We start from the raw sequence: 17,932 nt of genomic DNA, 5'->3' as shown, positions 1-17,932 counted from the left end.
AGGATACAGGCTTAGAATCTGGCTCCCCTGCTTTTCCTGGCTTAGAGACCTGGACACACCGCTCAACCCCTGCATGTCTGCTTCCTCCTCTGCAAAATGCTGAAGCTGGCAACCCTGTGATGAGGGTAGGATGGCGAAGATCAAGGGAGACCGTCTTTCACGTGCCTCTGCGCTGGGTTAAATACACGGAGGTATCGGTTGGGAGGAGATATTCTGGCAGGACCACTGGAAACCACATTGGGTCCTTTCCCAGCAGATGAGGCTGAGTGTCCAGGTTTGTACATCAGCCTCTGCTCGCAGCAACGTTTGGGCTGACGGACAAGGCCTTCTTGGCAGGGCTCCTTCCTTCCTGTCTTCCCTCCCCCACCGTGGGGCTTTCGTTTTGGGGTTTCGCCGTGCTGGGGGAAAATAAATTTTACAAGTCCCAGGATAATTCTGAATGTGATGGAAGGCCCTGAGCTATTGATTCCTGGGGAAGGATCTTTGTGCTGGGAGAAGCCTTCCTCGGAGCCCAGTGATTTAAGAGTGCTGACAAATCCGTGTTCACCGAGCCTCCTGCAGGCTGCAGATACAGGCTTCCGGGCCAGCTGGGGCTCTGCGAGGGATTTCTGGGGAGCCTGGCTGGTTGTTTTGGGGACATAAACCTATGAACTCTCCTTAGGAGAAAATATGAAATCAATTGGTTCATTATCACACCAAACACACCCTGGACGACGTAGGGCATTTAAGAAACAGGAAGCAGCGAAGGGCTGGGAGGTTGTGTTTAAAAAGTGTGTGTAAAGGTGTAAAGGGGTTGCGGAAGAGAAAGGAGAGGAAGATGTTTTCCCACTAAATCACTCAAGATCTTGACCTTATTGAAGTCCTTGGGCAGTGGCTTTAGGGGTTGCTTTGCATCCCAGACATTTGGCAATTTCTGGGGACATTTTTGGTTGTCACTTCTGGGGTAGGGAGGGCTACTGGCCTGTAGTGGGTAGGGGTCAGGGATGAGGCGAAACATCCTACAGTGCACAGGACTGCCCTCCGGCAAAGAAATGTCTGGCCTAAAATGCCAACCGTGCCAAGGTTGGGAAACCCGGGACTGGACGAGTGTTGCAGCACAGAATCAGATCACGTGAGAGGTGGGAGGGGTCTGAGAAGTATTCTCATCCAACTGCCCCACTTCTCAGCTGAGGACCCTGAGATCCAGAGAGGTGAAGGCACTAGCCAGGGTCACACAGCAACCAAGTGGCAAAGCTGGTCTGGAGCTCGGATCTGCTGTGTCCTGAGATGGACTTCCCCCAAAATGGTTATGAAGATTAAATGTGAGCTGTGAAAACACTTAGAAACGGATAAAGAGACTATTAATATTGCTATTATTAAGAATTGGGGAGTTTGCAAAGTTCTATTTCTAGCTACGCCACTGACTCATTGCAGACTATTGGGTGCCCCGTTCCCGCACCCCCATGCACCCCCATGCTCCTCTCTGAGTGTGTGTGCTGGGGGGGGGGGTGGTCTTAGCAAACGATAAGTATATCATAATCACTATCTTTAGAGAAAAGTCCAAAGATTTGCCCTTCAAAAACCCTAGGCGCTTAAAAGATAAAATTTTCCTTGAAAGAAATCATGTTGACTTGGTAAGAAGTAAAGCATTTGCTTCTTGGAAAAGTTCCAGTACCCTAGCCTTGTAAGATGGTTCCAGCCCAGGAAATCTGATCAACATCCGGAGGAGAAACTGATAGCTCCACAAATGACTAGCGACTAGATTTGTCCCCACTCCTCTGGGAAGGGGAGGTGGCGGCTCCCCTCCCACCCTTTCCTGCTCAACACTCCTGGCACCAGAAAGTTCTGCAAGGAACTTCGAGGAGGGATGGCAAGGTGTGTTTATTAATTAGTAAAACCTTGTTTACTTAACAGGCATATACGTAAAGATCTCTTCCAAGGGACGTTTTGACATATTACTTTAATTAGCCACAGAAGAATCGAGAGTGCAGAGAGTGTAAAATGACCCTTGCTGTTGTTCCCAGTTACTCTTATCTTTGTTTGCACCTGACACGTACAGTGACAAGGTCACAGGGATCACTGCTGAGCTCAGGGTGTCCCACTGACCAGGGGAGGGACTGCAGGGACTCCCTTCTCTACCAGCAGCCTCCACCCACGTGGAGAGCAGCCCCAAGTGGAGGTGTCTTGTTGGCACCCCTGCTCTGACCTCCTTTGGTAGACACATCATGACATGCAAATCCAGACACAGCTCTCAGGAGGGACCCCAGGCTGGGACCCCGAATCCTCCGCGCCCCCGCATGGGGGGCTTGTAGGATTGATGGGAGCAGCCTCTGTTGGTGTTTTCATAGAAGGCCTATCCCTGGTCTTGTACTCAGGAATATAGGAAGTCACTTGAGACTCACCTTAGAGGACCAAGGTTATGCCCATCCTTTCCCAAACTGGGCGTTGGAGGTCACGCCATTGATCCCATTCCTGTTTCTCCACGAATGTCCTGCATGTCCGGGGCAGGCCTTTGGCCTCGGGAGGCCGGTCCTCGTAATCAGAGGAGTGGGGCAGGGAGGCCCTTTCATCACCAGCAGTCTCGGCTTTGCACTGGAGTCCTGCACCTCACATCGGAGAAGCTCTGTATATCCAGGTGGGGGAATGAGGGTCCCAGCGGGAGAGATGCTGCCTTGTAAGCAGTGTCGGGGGAGAGCACTGTGTCTCTGCTCTCAACTCTTAACTTCAGTGCCTAGCACGGTGCTCGGCATATGAAGGGGCTCCCTGGGCGCTCAGTGGGTGAACAAATGCATAAGTGAGCGCAGATGGCCATTCTGGGGCAGAGGTGGTTCTTGGTATTAAAGCGGGTCTTCAAGCTGCACTGGGTCAGGGAGGCCAGTTTTCCTTCTGGCTCCTTCTCCTCAGAGCTAGCACTTGGCATCAGGGCTCTATAAACCTCCACAGGTCCCGCGGATCAAGCAGCGTTTGAGAATCCCGTGCAGGGCCCATCCCACGAACTGGTGGCCAGCGCTTAGCCTTGAGCAAAGCCAGGCCCTGGATGCTCATTCCACTCCCCCCCGCCCCTGCCCCTTCCCCCCAGGCTGCTGCCAGGGGCTGAGTGCAGGTTCCCTGGCTCTAAGCAGATACTAGTACATAGGTGATCAGTTGGGTTTCCGCTGAAGACAGAATAGGGAGTAGATCACTGCTTCACAAAACGATTGCGGGCAGATGCTTTTAAATAGCAAGGTCCACAATGCATTTTAAATGATCTAGGAAAAAATCTGACCCGTACACACGCAGGCCTGGAAAGGAACTTTGGAGGTCATTCCCACACCATGCCCCATCCCCACCCCAGGATGTCCAGATCTCACTCACTCTCCGGAAACTCGGCCAAGCCTGGCCCTCCTGCACAAGGCTGCCCCAAATCTAAAATGCCCTTTCTAAAATGCAAGTCCTATCATGTTTTGGCCCGACTTCAAAACCTCCCCACTGGCATGACTCCAGGCGTGGCACCTTGGCAAAGCAGGCTCCCCAGGCCCCAACGGCTGCCTCCATGCAAGACTGTCTCTGTCTCCTCCTGCATCCTACCTTCTCTCCCACTTCATACCCCCTGCCCCCATCCCAACACTGCATTACCGCAGCAACAACTGCATTTATGGCAGGCACCCATCACGCCCTGTCACAGCCATGCCTTGATCCATAGGTCTCTGCCACCTGGAATGCAGCTCCCCTTGGAATCCCCGTTCCCCTTCTCCAGGGAGCCCTCCCTACGTGCCCGTCCCACCCACCTCGCTGGTTCATGCCTCCTTCCTAGGGGCTCTGTGTGGACTTTGTCCCCTGTTCCTACGCTGAACTTCTCCCCCTTGTGTTGTGGCTCACTCCTGGTAGACGGCAGCCTCTTCGGCTTCAGAAGCCATGTCTTATTTATCATTTCCCACCTGGCCCACAGGCTCCTACAAAATGCTTGAAGAATGGATGTGTATATTACAGTAAACTGAGGGGTTCCTCATTTGAAAAGCAGTATTTTGAAAGTCAAAGAACTCCACTAGGTTCCTAGACAAATTAGAAACAGAAGCAAGCCTATTCTTCAAAGTCTTACAGGCCCTTGCATTCCATTCAGCATTTGGCAGCTCCTCCTGGAAGGGGAGCACCTGGTGGGCCTGGATCCGCCTCCTGAGATGCCTTCATTCATTCAACCAACATTGATTAGCTGTAGTAATAGTCCGATTGTCGATGCTGCCGCTGCCTGCCGTGCACGGGCTTTCTGTCTGCCAGGCACTGTGCTCAGCACTTCACACTGTCTCATTTCATTTCCCCTCTTACAGACCAGGAAGGCTGAGCAGTTAATAATACTTATTAAGGACCTGCTATGCCTTGTGCATAAGGCTAGGAGACGGCATTTGTCCTCTCGCTTTCAGAAACGCCATTTCATTAGCCTGCTGGTCCCTGTGGCACCTCCTAGCCTGGGTCCCTGGAGTTTTCATCTGCCTTTTCTGGAGCAGGACCAAGTCTCCTCTCTAGTGCAGCTGCAGGCAGCGCCTGGAGCTCTCTCCAGGTAGAGGGGAAGAGAAGGAAGCCGTGTATCTCCTCGGTGCTGGGAAGACGCATCGGACATGGTGCCCCTGGGAGGTGCGACGGTGCAGAAGGTCTCACATTTGTCTTCCGGGCTGGCCATGCAGAGGACCAGCATAGGGACAGGATGGAGAAACGCCAGTGACTAATGCCAGCGGTTGAGACATTAGAATGTACACTCGCGGGGGCAAGGACTTAATTTTATTCTTGCTGTTTTCCCAGCATTCAGAACAGTGCCTGGCATAGAGTAGGTACACAAGAATATGGAATGAATGAGTGAGTGTGTGAGTGAGTGAGCGAATGACTGCGTGGCAGCCTCCAGCTGTCTCTCCCACTTGGCCACGGCATTTGCCTCCAGTCCCGCCCCCCATGGCCTTGTCCACACCCTGCTGCTACAATGTTCTTCCCTACACACCACTCTTGCCAGGTCATTCTCTAGCCCTTCTGGCTCGTGTCTCTCACGAGGCCTCCACAGTCCGTCCCAGCCTCCTAAGCTACGCTCCTTCCACCAGTTGTCCTGCCCCCATCCCGTGCTCCAGCCTCATTGAACCACACAGTCCTGCTCGGCCACTGCGCACACACTGGCCCCTCAGCCTGGAGCACCTTCTCCACCTTATCCCTCTGGCCAGCTCACCACCGCCTCTCTCTTCGGCCTTCCCCTGCTGACCCAGCAGAGGTGCTTGCTTCTTCCACTGTCTTCCCATCTCACATGGTTTAAGACAAGTTTGGTGTAGTGAGGGAGACTGTTTAGTGCCCAAGAATACCAATTCTAGAGCCAAATGGCTTAGGCACAAACCCTGGCTCCACCATGTACTCGCTGTGTGACCTTGAGCAAGTTACTTAACCTCTCTGTGCCTTAGTTTTCTCTAATACAAAATGGGGACAATAGTAGTACCTACCTCACAAGGTTACTATGAAGATTAAACCTATATGAAGGGTTACAGTGATATCTGGCAAATATGGTAGGTGTTATTATTACTACCCATTCCTCACATAATATAGTACTTGTCACGTGAACTATTCTTCATATAGACTTGTTACATGAAATTGCAGGGTCCCATGAGTTAGGCTGAAGAGTGACACAGTCAGCTCTGAGATTTGGGAAGGGAGCTCTGATAGCCGTGTGGAAGAGAGGTGAGAGGAGGGGGGAGCAGTTGGCAAGTATTGCTGTTGTCGGGTGAAGGACAGAGGGGCAAATCCCTGGCAGTGGGGACAGACAGACGGGGCAGTTCTGAGGGAGGTTCATGAAGCAGAATTGACTCAGTGAGCCAGTGGTTGCAAAGAATGAGGGAGAAGCAAGTGCCAAATATGACACCAGAGCTCCAACCTGAGTGGCAGTGTTGGGCTTTGAAGGGGCCCAGGGAATAGCATCCCACTTCCCTTCAGAACCAGGATCAATGGAGAGAGAGAAACGGGGAGGGAGAAGGGAGGAGAGTGGAGGGGCTCGGGCAGATGGAGATTAAAATGCATCATTACAGATACAGCTGTTTGGAAGGCCAGGCTCTGGAGTGGGGTCCATAGGGCCTGCTGCTGGGCCTGCACCTCCTCCAGCTGCAGTGCTCCTGGTGGGTGGGGGCGGGGCTGACCCTGCCTGGCCCGGCTCAGTACATGGCAGAGAGTGGTCTGCAGGGAGGCAGGTGCAGAAAGGGCTCTCCATGCCCACTCCTTCCACACTGGCCAATCTGACGAGTCCCTGCTCCTGCCCTGGGGAGGAGGGTGGACGGGAAGGAAGGAGGCCAGAATGCTGCACTAATCCAGGTCTCTCAATCTTGGCATTCTTGACATTTGGGGCTGGATAATCCTTCGTTGTGGGGCTGTCCTGTGCATTGTAGGGTGTTTGGCAGCATCCCTGGCCTCTGCCCACTAGATGCCAGTGGCACCCCCCTTTCCCTGGCTGTGACGACCAAAAATGTCTCTAGATATTGACAGATGTTTGGGGTTGGGAGGGACGGGGAGCAAAATCACCCTCGGTTGAGGACCCACTGCTCTGGTCTAATGGAAGTTCCTCTGGATGGAAACCCGAGGAGTGGGAAATGAATGCTCCCCCCTCACTCTCATCCCAGGAATCAGGGCCTTCAAATAGGCAGAGCTGGAAGGGCAGGTTGGGGTGACAGCTGGCTCCTCAGACCTTTGAGGAGTCTGCTCCCTGTCTTCCCTTCCTTCTCCTCTCCTCCGCCTGCCTTTCCTGTCCAGCTAACTTCCGAGCATCCTTTGAGGGTTCGCTATAGCCCTGCCTCGAGGAAGCCTCTCCCAGCTAATTTAGATATCCGTGCCCCCTCCTCCACAGCACCCCTCACCCGGTATTGCCAACACTGGCTAGCTTTCTCCCTGTGCCCCCCGTGCTGCTGAGCACAATCCCGGCTCATCGAGGACCCACAGGAAGTGAGCTGTGAGCGAATGAGCGAGGGCCGCTTCGCTTAGCTCCTGTCCTGCGATGCCTTCATTCTGGGCATTCCTTTGTGGGCCTCTGGGCAGGTCCGGAGGCCAGCGCGGGCGGGGCGGGCTGCTCCTGCAGCTGCCTCTCTCCCGAGAGCCCCTGCCCTCCTGCAGCGTCTGGAAAGGCTCTGCGCCCCCTGCTCATTCCCAGTATCTGAAGCATTCAGGGCTGTTGCCTTTGTGAGAGCTCAAGGTGGTGTCCTTGGCTCTTTCGATAATTGCTAAATAACTGCTTGCCCTGGAAATTGCCCTGGAAGCCTCTCCCCACAGCTGCCTGGCCCCACATCAGAGATCTAGGTTGCTTGGTTACCAGTTTTCAGACCCAATTCAGGAAAGTCCCGAGGCCACAGAAAACTGAGTTTGGCTGCATGTGACCCACAGCCAGTGTCTAAAGGCTCTCTAGCCTTAGCACACTCTGTGGACGGAGAGGAGGCGCGCAGTGAGTGCCTTCTTGCCTGGACCCCCCCCCCCCCCCCAGGCCTTCGCCAGCTCACTTAACCCTAGGACCCTTGGTACATCAGAGGGTTCCCGTGTTACAGATAAGGGCAGTGAAGATCAGAACGATTAAGGAACATGCCCAGGGTCACCAGAGAGTTAATGGTGGAGTTAAGATCCAAACCTAGGTCCAGGCTTTGGGTTTTATTTTTTCTCTCTTCATCCCACTGAGGCGTGTTCAAGAAGTTTGCTAAGAGAGCATTTTTTAAGAAATTATTACTACAAAGCAGTTCTTCCCACTGCCTGAAACACAAGTCCTACCATCTCTTGCCTTTGTGGAGACCCCTCTTTGCCCTCTCCCCCACCTCCCCCGCAGGAGCAGACCACTCTCCTTACTGGGGCGCTGGCACGCTGGCCCTGCACCCCTGCGTCCACGCTCTGGGTGTGTAGCCTCGCCCCCTGCAGGCTGCTCTGCCCTGGATGTCCTCCCCGCACACTTACACTCCTTACGACGCTGGTTCCTGCGAGCACCACTCACCGCGCTCTGATGCAGGTGCTTGACACACATGCATTCAGGAAAACAAAGTCCAGTCCAACCTACTTTTTAAGTCTATTTTTAACCTTTCTTCCCAAAGACTCAGATGTCCACGGGGATGTGAGAGGAGGTTCCCCGAGCCAGCTGCGTGAAATGAGAGGTCACCTGGGGTGCCCACTGCCGTGCTGTCTTAGGCAGCACCGCCCTGCTCTGCTTTCTTCCCCAAACTCCCTGTTCCGCCGCCTCCTCGGACGCTCTCTAGCTAAATAGATTTTCTTCGTCTACTTCAACAAGCTGGTGATGAATTTTAGTAGCAGAGACATTTTTCACTTCAAATCAGATTGCAGCTTACACTCCCATCTGGGGACCATGAGTCTGGGGCAGTGGTTCTCAGCCCCAGGCTGCCCATCACCATCATCTAGGAAGTTTCTAAAAATAGGCAGCACTCAACCCCCCTCCCCCACACACACTCCCCATCCACCCAATTCAGGACCTGGGCAGCAGCGTATTTCTAAATACGCCCCCGGTGATTCTGTTGGGCAGCTCGGGTGTGGAACCATTGCTCTAGCCTTGCTGCTGCGAGGGAAGCCTGCAGACCAGCAGCCTGGGGCATCGCCGGGCAGCTTGCTAGAATGCAGAATCTCAGGCCCCGCCCCAGACCTACCAAGTCAGAATTTGCATTTTACCGGTGCTCTTCCTCCCAAGAGTACGCCCACGCCCTCTCAGGCATGCATCTCCTAAACTCTAAGGGTCCCCAATGGGACTTGCAACCAGGGGAGCAATGGGCAGTGGCAGCTCGTCCCAGGCTGACCCCCTGAACCTGCCTCCAAGACCCCCTCTTCCCTGACTTCCCAGTGAGCCAAAGCAGTCCCGCCTACGCTCATTCCTTCCCATAACTCTTCTAGGCTAGGGGGCCAAAGCAGAGCAGCACCGAGGCCCTCTCCTGCCGCTACCCTAAGCTAAGGTGACCAGATTTTAACACTGGTAAAGCGGGACACCATTGACCCGGGGGTGGGGGGGAGGGGTTCTTGATTAAAAATTTGGCCTATATGGAGCAACAAAAATTTTCATAGAATGCAAAAATAGTATTGTAATATATTTTTTAAAATTTCAACATAAGTACAATTTACAAATATAGTAAATAAAAAATTATGTATAGTATTATTTTATTCTTTGGCATATTTCTCATTTGAGTGAATTTTTTTTAGTCGATTGCTGTCGTTGTTTAAAAGGTCATGAATTTGCCGTAACGTAAGTCGTGTCACTTTCAAGGCCGGCACTAGGCTTTTTGCCGCCACGATAAAATATAAATAATACGAGTACTGTCTGCTAAATTCAAGAAAATGTATGTATTTATGAAATAAATAAATAAATTACTTACCTAAATTATCTGAATAGCTGATTTGTAATGACATCACTTGTTTAACTAGCTTACTAGCACGCAGTACGATGTGTATCGTCTGAGAGACAGTTACAAAATGTTTTCATTGTTGCCAATCCCAAAAAAATGCCATTGTTCATTAAGTCCAAACAATGGTGGTCGAATTCTAACAACTGATCAACAATGCGAACTTTGATAAGCAGTTCTCGATAATCAGTTCTCAACAATTATTTGTTATTATTAAAGTTTAACTTTATAAAATTAACAAAAATAATATAAAACTCATATCCTGGCTAAATAGCTACATGGCCGCCAAAAACCGTATATTTCCTTCCCATTCTCCCGCCGTTCTCTAGCTTGTGCATTCTTTCCAAAATCGGGACTTTTTAAAAACGCCGCGGGACGCGGGACAAATTGTTAAAAATCGGGACTGTCCCGCCAAAAGCGGGACGTCTGGTCACCTTACCCTAAGCCCTTCCTGGTTTCACTGTCCCCCGCTTTCCTAAATGTAAAAATAAAACATTTGCATTTTACCAAGACCCTCTGGTGATTTGTAAGCATGTTACAACTTGAGAAGCATTGCTTCCAGCAAAGAACAGTTTTTAAATAACTGTATGGCAAGTTGCATTTGAATCACCTGAAATCTTATTACAACGCATATTCTGACTTAGTAGGTGTGGGGTGAGGCCCAAGAGTCAGCATTTTAACAAACTCCCTGATGCGGGTGTGGGGACCGTTCGGAGCAGCCAGGACGTTGAGTTGCGTTCCAATGAGTTCCTTCATCTGAGCCCTGAAAGCAGAGGGTGGATGTTTACAGACCTTTTCCTACGTTTCCCCACCATCGCTGTTCCCTGATCCACCATCAGCGCAGGCCCAGGGCTTACCCTCTAACTAGCCAGCACTCAGCAGCCCCGGTGGTGGGTGCATCGGGCGCCTCTGACAGGGCAGAGGATGGAAATGCAAAGTGTATGCCCTCCCTGCCGACTCTCACCCAGCCCCGCTGGGGAGCCCCTGCATGCTCTGCCCAGGACAGGTGACTTCAGGTTCCACACCAATGGTGGTTGGTTCCTCTCTGACCGTGGCCCCCACGAGGGAACTACTGAAAAGCCAAATATGTCTAGTATGCTCGGAAAGGGAAAACCCACGGGTTGGTCTGAAGTTTACAGAAGAAACTGGGGAGAAAAACCGATGAAGGCTGGCTTTTCTTTTTCTCTCCTTTAATCCATTATAGGATTTTAGAGCTGAAAAGGAACTTGAGAGATCTAGTCCCAAACTTTAATTTTAGAGAAGAAAGCTGGGACCCAAAGAGACTGTGGCTTGCTCAAGGTCACCAAGCAAAACAGGGGTCAGCCCATGGGCGCAGCATTTCTTTTTTTATCTTGCTGCAGGTTGTTTTTCTAGAAATGGATAAGGAGTAGTGACTTCTTTCATACGGCTCCTTTAATTAAGAGTTTTGCTTTTCACAGAAAAGGTAAAAATCAAGAGGCTGGATCATGGTTCTCGCCCCTCGTGGCCTTCGATAGAAAGTTCCTACCAGTGATTGCTGTCACCCTGACAGGGCCTGCCTCCCTGGGGGCAGTGACCCAAATTGCAGGTATGGTGCCCGGAAGGAACGAACTAGCTTCCCGAAGGCCTACCTGATGCCACTTCCCTCTTTCATGCCCATTGCAAACGCTGTAAGCTGATCACAGTGCCCTTTCCAGCCACTGCCAGTCCATCGGATTTGGGTCTCAAGTTGAAACGCTTTTGCCATCCCTACAACAGAGGTCAGACCTTGAAAAGCCGAGTGACCTTCAGATCCTCACTACATTTCAGCATGTCTGCTCTGGTTAGTAAATACTCTTTGGCTTCTCATTTCCGACCCCTCCAGCTGCTCATTAATCCAATTATGAGTTTCCTTTATCCAACCAAACTTCCTGCCGAGTTGCAAACTCTCCCAGCGACGCGTTTGCCTTTGGTAATTAGCCAGCCCGGTAGAAGATGCTGTCTTGTTCAGACGTTTCTGTAATTTGGACTGACCTCACTCTGATCGTGCAACATCAACACGCGCCGGAGGAGGACACTCCAGGCACCTCCTTCCCACGAAGGCTCGCCGAGGTTAGCTTCTGCCCTGCTGCTGGGACCCTGCCCCCGTCTCTCTCCAGCCTCTCCCACGAGGCAGTGAGGAGGCTTCCGAGTCACGGTAGCTCTGAAGTGCCCGGCCCTTCATGTTGATCTCTGAGTCCTGGACTGGAGCAAGCTGATTTGCTGGCAGGAGCATCCGTCTCTGTAACGGGGAGTCAGTCTTCAGATCTTCTCTTCATTAAGACATCAGCCACACTCAGCCTTGCTCTCGGCTGCCAGACGCACTGACAAGGCAGCAGGAGAAGTTCCATCAGGAAGGGGGTAGCTGCCTTCTGAAGGCAGGAAGGCACCGCCTTGCCTGCGGGAGTGGACCTGCTCAGCCTGCGTGGGCCCCGTGCCAACGGAGCCTTTTCAACAACACTCTGTGATTCTGACTCGAAGCCTTCGGGCAGAGTCTCAGGGCGGTGCCATCTGTAGCGTTCCGAGTGTCTCCCCTGCCAGCGAGGAGGGGGTGGAGTCCTTCCAACTCCTTGGCCATTCTCATCTGTCTCCTGGGCGTGTGCCACAGGCTCCCATGGCCCCGGGCTGCTCGGCAACACCCTGAGTTATGTTCGCGATACAATAATGAATTATACAGTGGACTATACATAATTAATTTACAATAAAACACGCACGCAACGCTTTAATTTCTCCAAGTGAACGATGTGCTGCCCGCCAGGTCCTGCTGGGATACATTCCCTAACTGCCTCCCTGCTGGTCTGGAGGCCATGGCCAGCTGTCTAGGGAGGGACCTTGGCCAGGGAAACCTGCTAAGTCAGGTTCCCTCCAGACTACCTCTGGGGTATGATCCACAGAAAGATAACCCCTCACGCCTCGCTGTTGTTCTAGACCTGGACACTCGTGGGGGTCTCACCCCACCCCTGGACCGCTTAGAAGCTGTTATTTTCTTCATTCTTCCAACCTTCCTTCCAGAGTATGGGAGAGGCCAGTGTATTTATACTCTACACTCCCTTCCTTCATTCACCCACTCAACAAATGTCTATGAAGGGCCTATTATGTGTCAGGTGCTGCCCTTGGCTTAGGGTACATGAGTGAACAAAACAAAGATCCTTGCCCTAGTGGAGCTTACATTCTAGAAGAGGGAGACAGATAACAAATAATAGACGTGATGAATGAATGTGTTACACAGTGTGTTATATAGCGATAGGTGCTATCGAAAAAGAAAAGGCAGAGCAGGGTAAGGGTGGCCAGGCGTGATGGGGGCAGGGGGCAGTGTTAAAGAGGGAGGTCAGAACAGTCTTGTGGAGAAGTGGCCGTCTAGGAATTGCCAGGCCCTTCGTGAACGGGGGAGAAAGGCGCTTCTGGGTCTACCAGGGGTTAGAGTTTCCTGGGCCGCTTTGACGCTACGTTTCAGTAGCATTTGTAACTTTTGGTTTCAGATGTTCAGGATGTTTCTGTTCCTGCTGCTGCTGTGGTTCCTGCCCCCCACTGAGGGGTCCCAGCGAGCTGAACCCATGTTCACGGCAGTCACCAATTCGGTTCTGCCCCCTGACTATGACAGCAACCCCACCCAGCTCAACTACGGTGTGGCCGTTACTGATGTGGACCATGACGGGGACTTTGAGATCGTCGTGGCAGGGTAAGTGCCTCCCACCTTGAGTTTGATAGATACACTGGCCAGCTTTTACTGTGATGAGGCCGAGTAACAACTCCAGAATCCAGTGGCATGCAACAACACACGTCCTCACCCATAGGTCCTAGCTGGGCTCAGCGGATGCTGGTATGCTGCTGCTTTGCCTTTTGTTATAGCAGTGGGGGCATGGAGGGTAGATCCAAGGAAGGTGTTCATTCCACGCTTTCCAGGGAGAAGATATGAATGCTTTGCTTCAAGGTCCTCTCTTCATATCCTTAGTTATGCAGGTGTAGTTACTTATCAGTGGAATTCTAGAATCTCTGTAGGAGGGGCTTAATGGCGACAATTAAGAGATGGGGATGCTCAGTCTGCCTTTGCACAGCATCTTACATAACACTAAGGAAACATTAATTGTCCATTTCAAAGAAGGGGGGAGGAAGATGGGATTAGGAGGGATAGCTAAACTTCCTCTAAAACATGCCCTGGTCCCACTGCTCCCTTCTCTCCTGAGAAGCAACATTGGGTAGCAAGAAGAGCATAGGATTTAGAGTCCAAATAACTTGAGTTCATGCCCTAGATCTACAACTTTCTAGTTGCATGATTTTGATCACTCCCTTATTTGCTGAGATTCAGATTATCTGTAAGAATGGGGACTGTAATGCCTTCTCGCCCGGAAGCCTCCATCAGTAGGCCACTTATTGCATGTGACAGTGCACTATAAATTCTGCCAATTACATGAATAATTATTACGTACTGAGCACTGATATGTGCCAGGCTCTGTGCTGAGCCTTTCACATGCATTGCCTTATTTAATCTTCCCGACAACACTATAAAGTAAGTTACTATCATCCCCATTTAGAGAAAAGGAAATTTGGGTTCAAAGATGGTGAGTAACATGCCTTCTGTCCAGTAAGTGGTAAGTAGACGAGTCGGGATTTGAACCCCAAGGCTCCCCAACTCAACAGCTGCTAAACTACATTGTACAAAGTTTAGTTATCACTTCAAAAATCACTTAATCAACAAAAAACACTACAGGGAGCTGTCAGCCTTCTTCTGGGAGGCCTGAGCTTTTATGGCAGCACTGACCAAAGTAACTGGCAGTTGCATGTACCAGTAGAAAGCATTGACCTTAGAAATGGAAGATCTGGTTTTAATTATAACCATATCATCCAGTAGCTGTGAGCCTTGTGCCAACTACTTAGCTATGTAGTTCCCACAAGGTGTGGCTGGAGAATAGGCTGACCTTCCCTACCTTATAGCCTGATAGCCCATCACTGATGGGCCCTTTGGAACATCCCCCGCCTACACACAGGACAGTGGTAAGATCAGTCGTGATACTGTATAAAAAAAGATACGTTATAAAGTGTATTTCTTCTTTCTGTTACTTTCTTTGACCCTGTGAAGAGTGGAAGGGACTACATTCTAGACCTAAAAGTCTGGATTAGCACACCGTCCAGTAGAACTTTTGTGTGATGATGTAGATGTTCTGTGTTGGTGCCGTCCAACATGGTATCCACCAGCCACATGTGGTGGTTGAGCACTTGAAATGTGGCTGCTGGGACTGAGGAACTGCATTGTAAATTTTATTTCATGTTAATTATACAGCCACATTTAAATCAGCACAGGTCTGGGCTTTCAGAAGGAAAAACTGAAGAGCAGAGTGCGATAGGAAAAGGAAAAATAGAAGAGGTTATAATGACCCTTATGGCCTGAGGTGCCCTGAGCAGGTTTGAGGCCAAGCAGCTTGTCTATGTTCCTGTGACTGTCCAGCCACTCTCTGAACCAGAGAGACGTGCTCCTGACCCAGTCCTGCCTCCTGCAGCCACGTACCACTCTGCCAGAGCCTCTGGTTAAAGGACTTGGGTGCATTTGAGGGGTTCTGGTTGGCCCTGCTTCCTGCTAGGTAACACCAGCCTCCCCTCGCAGAGCCTAGGGCCTGACAGAGGACAGAGAACAGCGGGTAACCATCTGTCCCCTCCTCCTGGGCCCACAAGTTCCTGCTGTGAGCATGCTCTCCTTTCTCCTTGGACAGGGGGCTTTGAGCGCGGGTCTCCATCCCACCAGCCTCTGTAGGAGGGGCTTAATGGCGACAATTAAGGGATGGGGATGCTCAGTCTGCCTTTGCACAGCATTTTAGGTGAGCACCGGACTGCCACCGCACCTCCCGCGTGCGCAGCTTCTTCCTTTCCAAACGCCAGCATTCGTTTCACCTTCCTTTTCAACTAAGTCTTCTGCTCTTTCTCTCCAGAAATGAGCTTTCGTGTCCTCTAAGGTAGAGGAGTAGGCCCTCATTTGTAATCAGCCTAGAGTAGATGTCTAAACTTTGTCCAGCTTGCTGCTCACTGTGAGTCGTGAGGCCCTTTGGACCCATCCTCTGGAAACCAGAACCACACCATCCTGGGTCTTGATCCTGGATCATCCTGAGACCCGGGAAGGACCCTGTCTCTTCTCCCTGGGCGGGGTGATCCGGGCAGCCCCTGTCTGAGAACGCCTGGGTTGCTGGGTGTTCTGGAAGATGATACTGCTCACCCCAGCAAAGAAGAAGAGTTACATGGAGGACAAGATGGCAAAATTGGGCAGCCTCCCAGCCCCAGGTCAGGCCTTCTTTGTGACTATTATGAAGCATTGTGAGTTCTCAGGGCATCGGAAAGTCACGTTCTAATTTAAGTACCAAAATACATTCCAAAGGCAAATATAACTTTTTATTATCTTCAGCTTAGGATGATTTGTCACTGTCTTCCTCTTTGGGCTGGATAACCACGGGTTGACTACATAGACGTATTTAAATCAGGACCTTCGGAGGTCATTCGGTTCACCCCTTCCTTGCCTTCCAATTAGGCCACACCTACACTGAGTAGCCAGATTATTATGATCTCTGAACGCATAATAATCTGGCCACTCAGTGTATATCCTATATAGTAAAAGGCTAATATGCAAATTGTCCCCTCGACCAGGAGTTCGACCAGCAGGCAGGCTGGCCAACCGCCCATGTCCCCTCCCCCTGGCCAGGCTGGCCGGACCCCACCCATGCACAATTTCATGCACCAGGCCTCTAATAGATATGTATACACATACATACACACATTGAGTGGCCAGATTATTATGCATTCAGAGCTCATAATAATCTGTCCACTCAGTGTATAGTTTTTGGGGGCTCCCTGTAGGTATTTAGCGCCTTCCATAAGAATGTGTGTTCTTTCTGTCATCCGGTTCAATTACTTATGTCAAGACTCTATTTGACTAATCTGAATCCCTCATAGTAGAGCTAGTAAGCCATTTCTTTTAACTTTAGTTTTGTTGTTGCCTTTGAAGATATAAACCAGAAGCTACCATCCTTTCAAATAATGGCAGCTAGGGTCACTGCCCTGCCTCTCACTCCCTATGCACTCCTTGGCAACATTTCTGACTGACTTTTATTCTATTTCATCTACTCTATACCCATATTTAACTCTGTTTCTTCTCCGTTTGATTATAGACTCTCTGTTTAAGAATCATGTAGCAGGGATTGAAATTTTAAAAAATTGAATGTGAATGCTTTTACCTGGGGCACCTGCAGTCCAGCTCAATAGAGGCTCACTCTCTATTATCTTATAGACCTTTCCATTTGCTGGCCCCAGAAGGAATTTACATTTTCCTCCCGGGATAATGTCCAGCTCTTCAGTTTATAAGGTGCCCATACTTGAACTTGTCTTGGATTTGTTGACCTTGTGGTGTGTCTGATTCAAGCCCTGTTGCTTTGAGTATTTACTCTTTGAATAGGTTTGTTTTGTTTTGCTTTTTCGGTATCCTCGTTCTGGGTATTGATGGCATTGATTCTGAGCATGCTGTGGGTGAGTTTGTATTGTGTTTCTGATTCTTAAGTTAATTGTGATGGACGGTGTGTGCATACATCTGACTCTGGGAGGAGCAGAGACTGACCGCCCTTTGTTCTGTGGGGGCGGCAGGGGCGGCAGGGGAGAATGAGAGGGAATGGGCCAGCTCTGCTCCCCGCACCTCAGCTGGGCGAGTGTCACCGCATGTGGAGAGCTTATCCATTGACCAGCAGGTGCGTGATTTCAATCTGCTTACAGTCTCCACCCTGCAGAGTCGGGAGGGTTTGATCACCCCCAGAGAAATGTGCGCATGCACAGACCGTGGAGGATCTTCAGGACTGGTTCCCCTTTTCTCAGTGGAACTAAACGCCCAACCTTCAGTCTCCTGTAGTCTGGAAAGGAATTCCTGTTGGTGTCAACCTTGCACAATTCCTTTAGAGCAGCTTTTGTTTCCTGGGATATCCCCAGAGGTCTGAGGTTCCCCCCCCTAACCCTCCCTACCCTCTCAGTTTCCAGCAGGAGTTTTGCTCAAATGGAGAGATTGTAGTGGTAGTAAACTTTAAATCACAATTTAGATCTTTTTTTTTTTTCCACAAAGAGCATTCATTTGATAAAATCTTAATGCATTCTTCACACTTGGAAGGATTTCATTTAAAGGGATGCTTCGTATCGGAAAGCTGTGTTTCATTTTTTTCTTAATTTTGCAACTATGTCAGAAAACTTTTTTAATTTACTGAAGTTAATTGAATTATTTAAAAGGAAAATTGTACTCAATTACTAGATTAATCATAATTACTTAGGAGATATTTTTCCATGATAAATAATAAAAACAATGATAAAGAATAAGATATTTGCCTGTGATTTAACCAAAGCAGCATTTATACATTTTATTATAAGTATATATAGGTAGATGAAACATATATAAATATAACATATATAGTATGTATGTAGTAGATAGATGTAACATCCATATAAACATATTTAGATATATGTAGTATAGATGTATATATACACATATATACACACACTTCCAGTTCTAACTGCTGCTTTGTGAAATATAACATTTTAATAGATTTCACACCAGTTTCTATAGCTTAAGATGTTAT

The 17,932-nt window shown here is 50.0% G+C and overlaps 1 protein-coding gene across 1 annotated transcript in view; it reads left to right on the top strand.

Moving 5' to 3' along the window:
- The first annotated feature begins 11,297 nt into the window (after positions 1–11,297).
- CRTAC1 (cartilage acidic protein 1) overlaps positions 11,298–17,932 on the top strand; it is a 116,718-nt gene continuing 110,083 nt past the window's right edge. Inside the window, exons 1-2 of the mRNA XM_054729026.1 lie at positions 11,298–11,414; positions 12,821–13,020. Of these exons, the coding sequence (XP_054585001.1) occupies positions 11,298–11,414; positions 12,821–13,020 (317 nt within the window). The remainder of the gene's footprint in view (positions 11,415–12,820; positions 13,021–17,932) is intronic.

This window comes from Eptesicus fuscus, chromosome 17, assembly GCF_027574615.1.
Source record: "Eptesicus fuscus isolate TK198812 chromosome 17, DD_ASM_mEF_20220401, whole genome shotgun sequence".
Lineage (NCBI taxonomy): Eukaryota > Metazoa > Chordata > Mammalia > Chiroptera > Vespertilionidae > Eptesicus > Eptesicus fuscus.
Note: the sequence above shows the minus strand (reverse complement) of the source record. Positions and strands in the feature narration are given on the sequence as shown.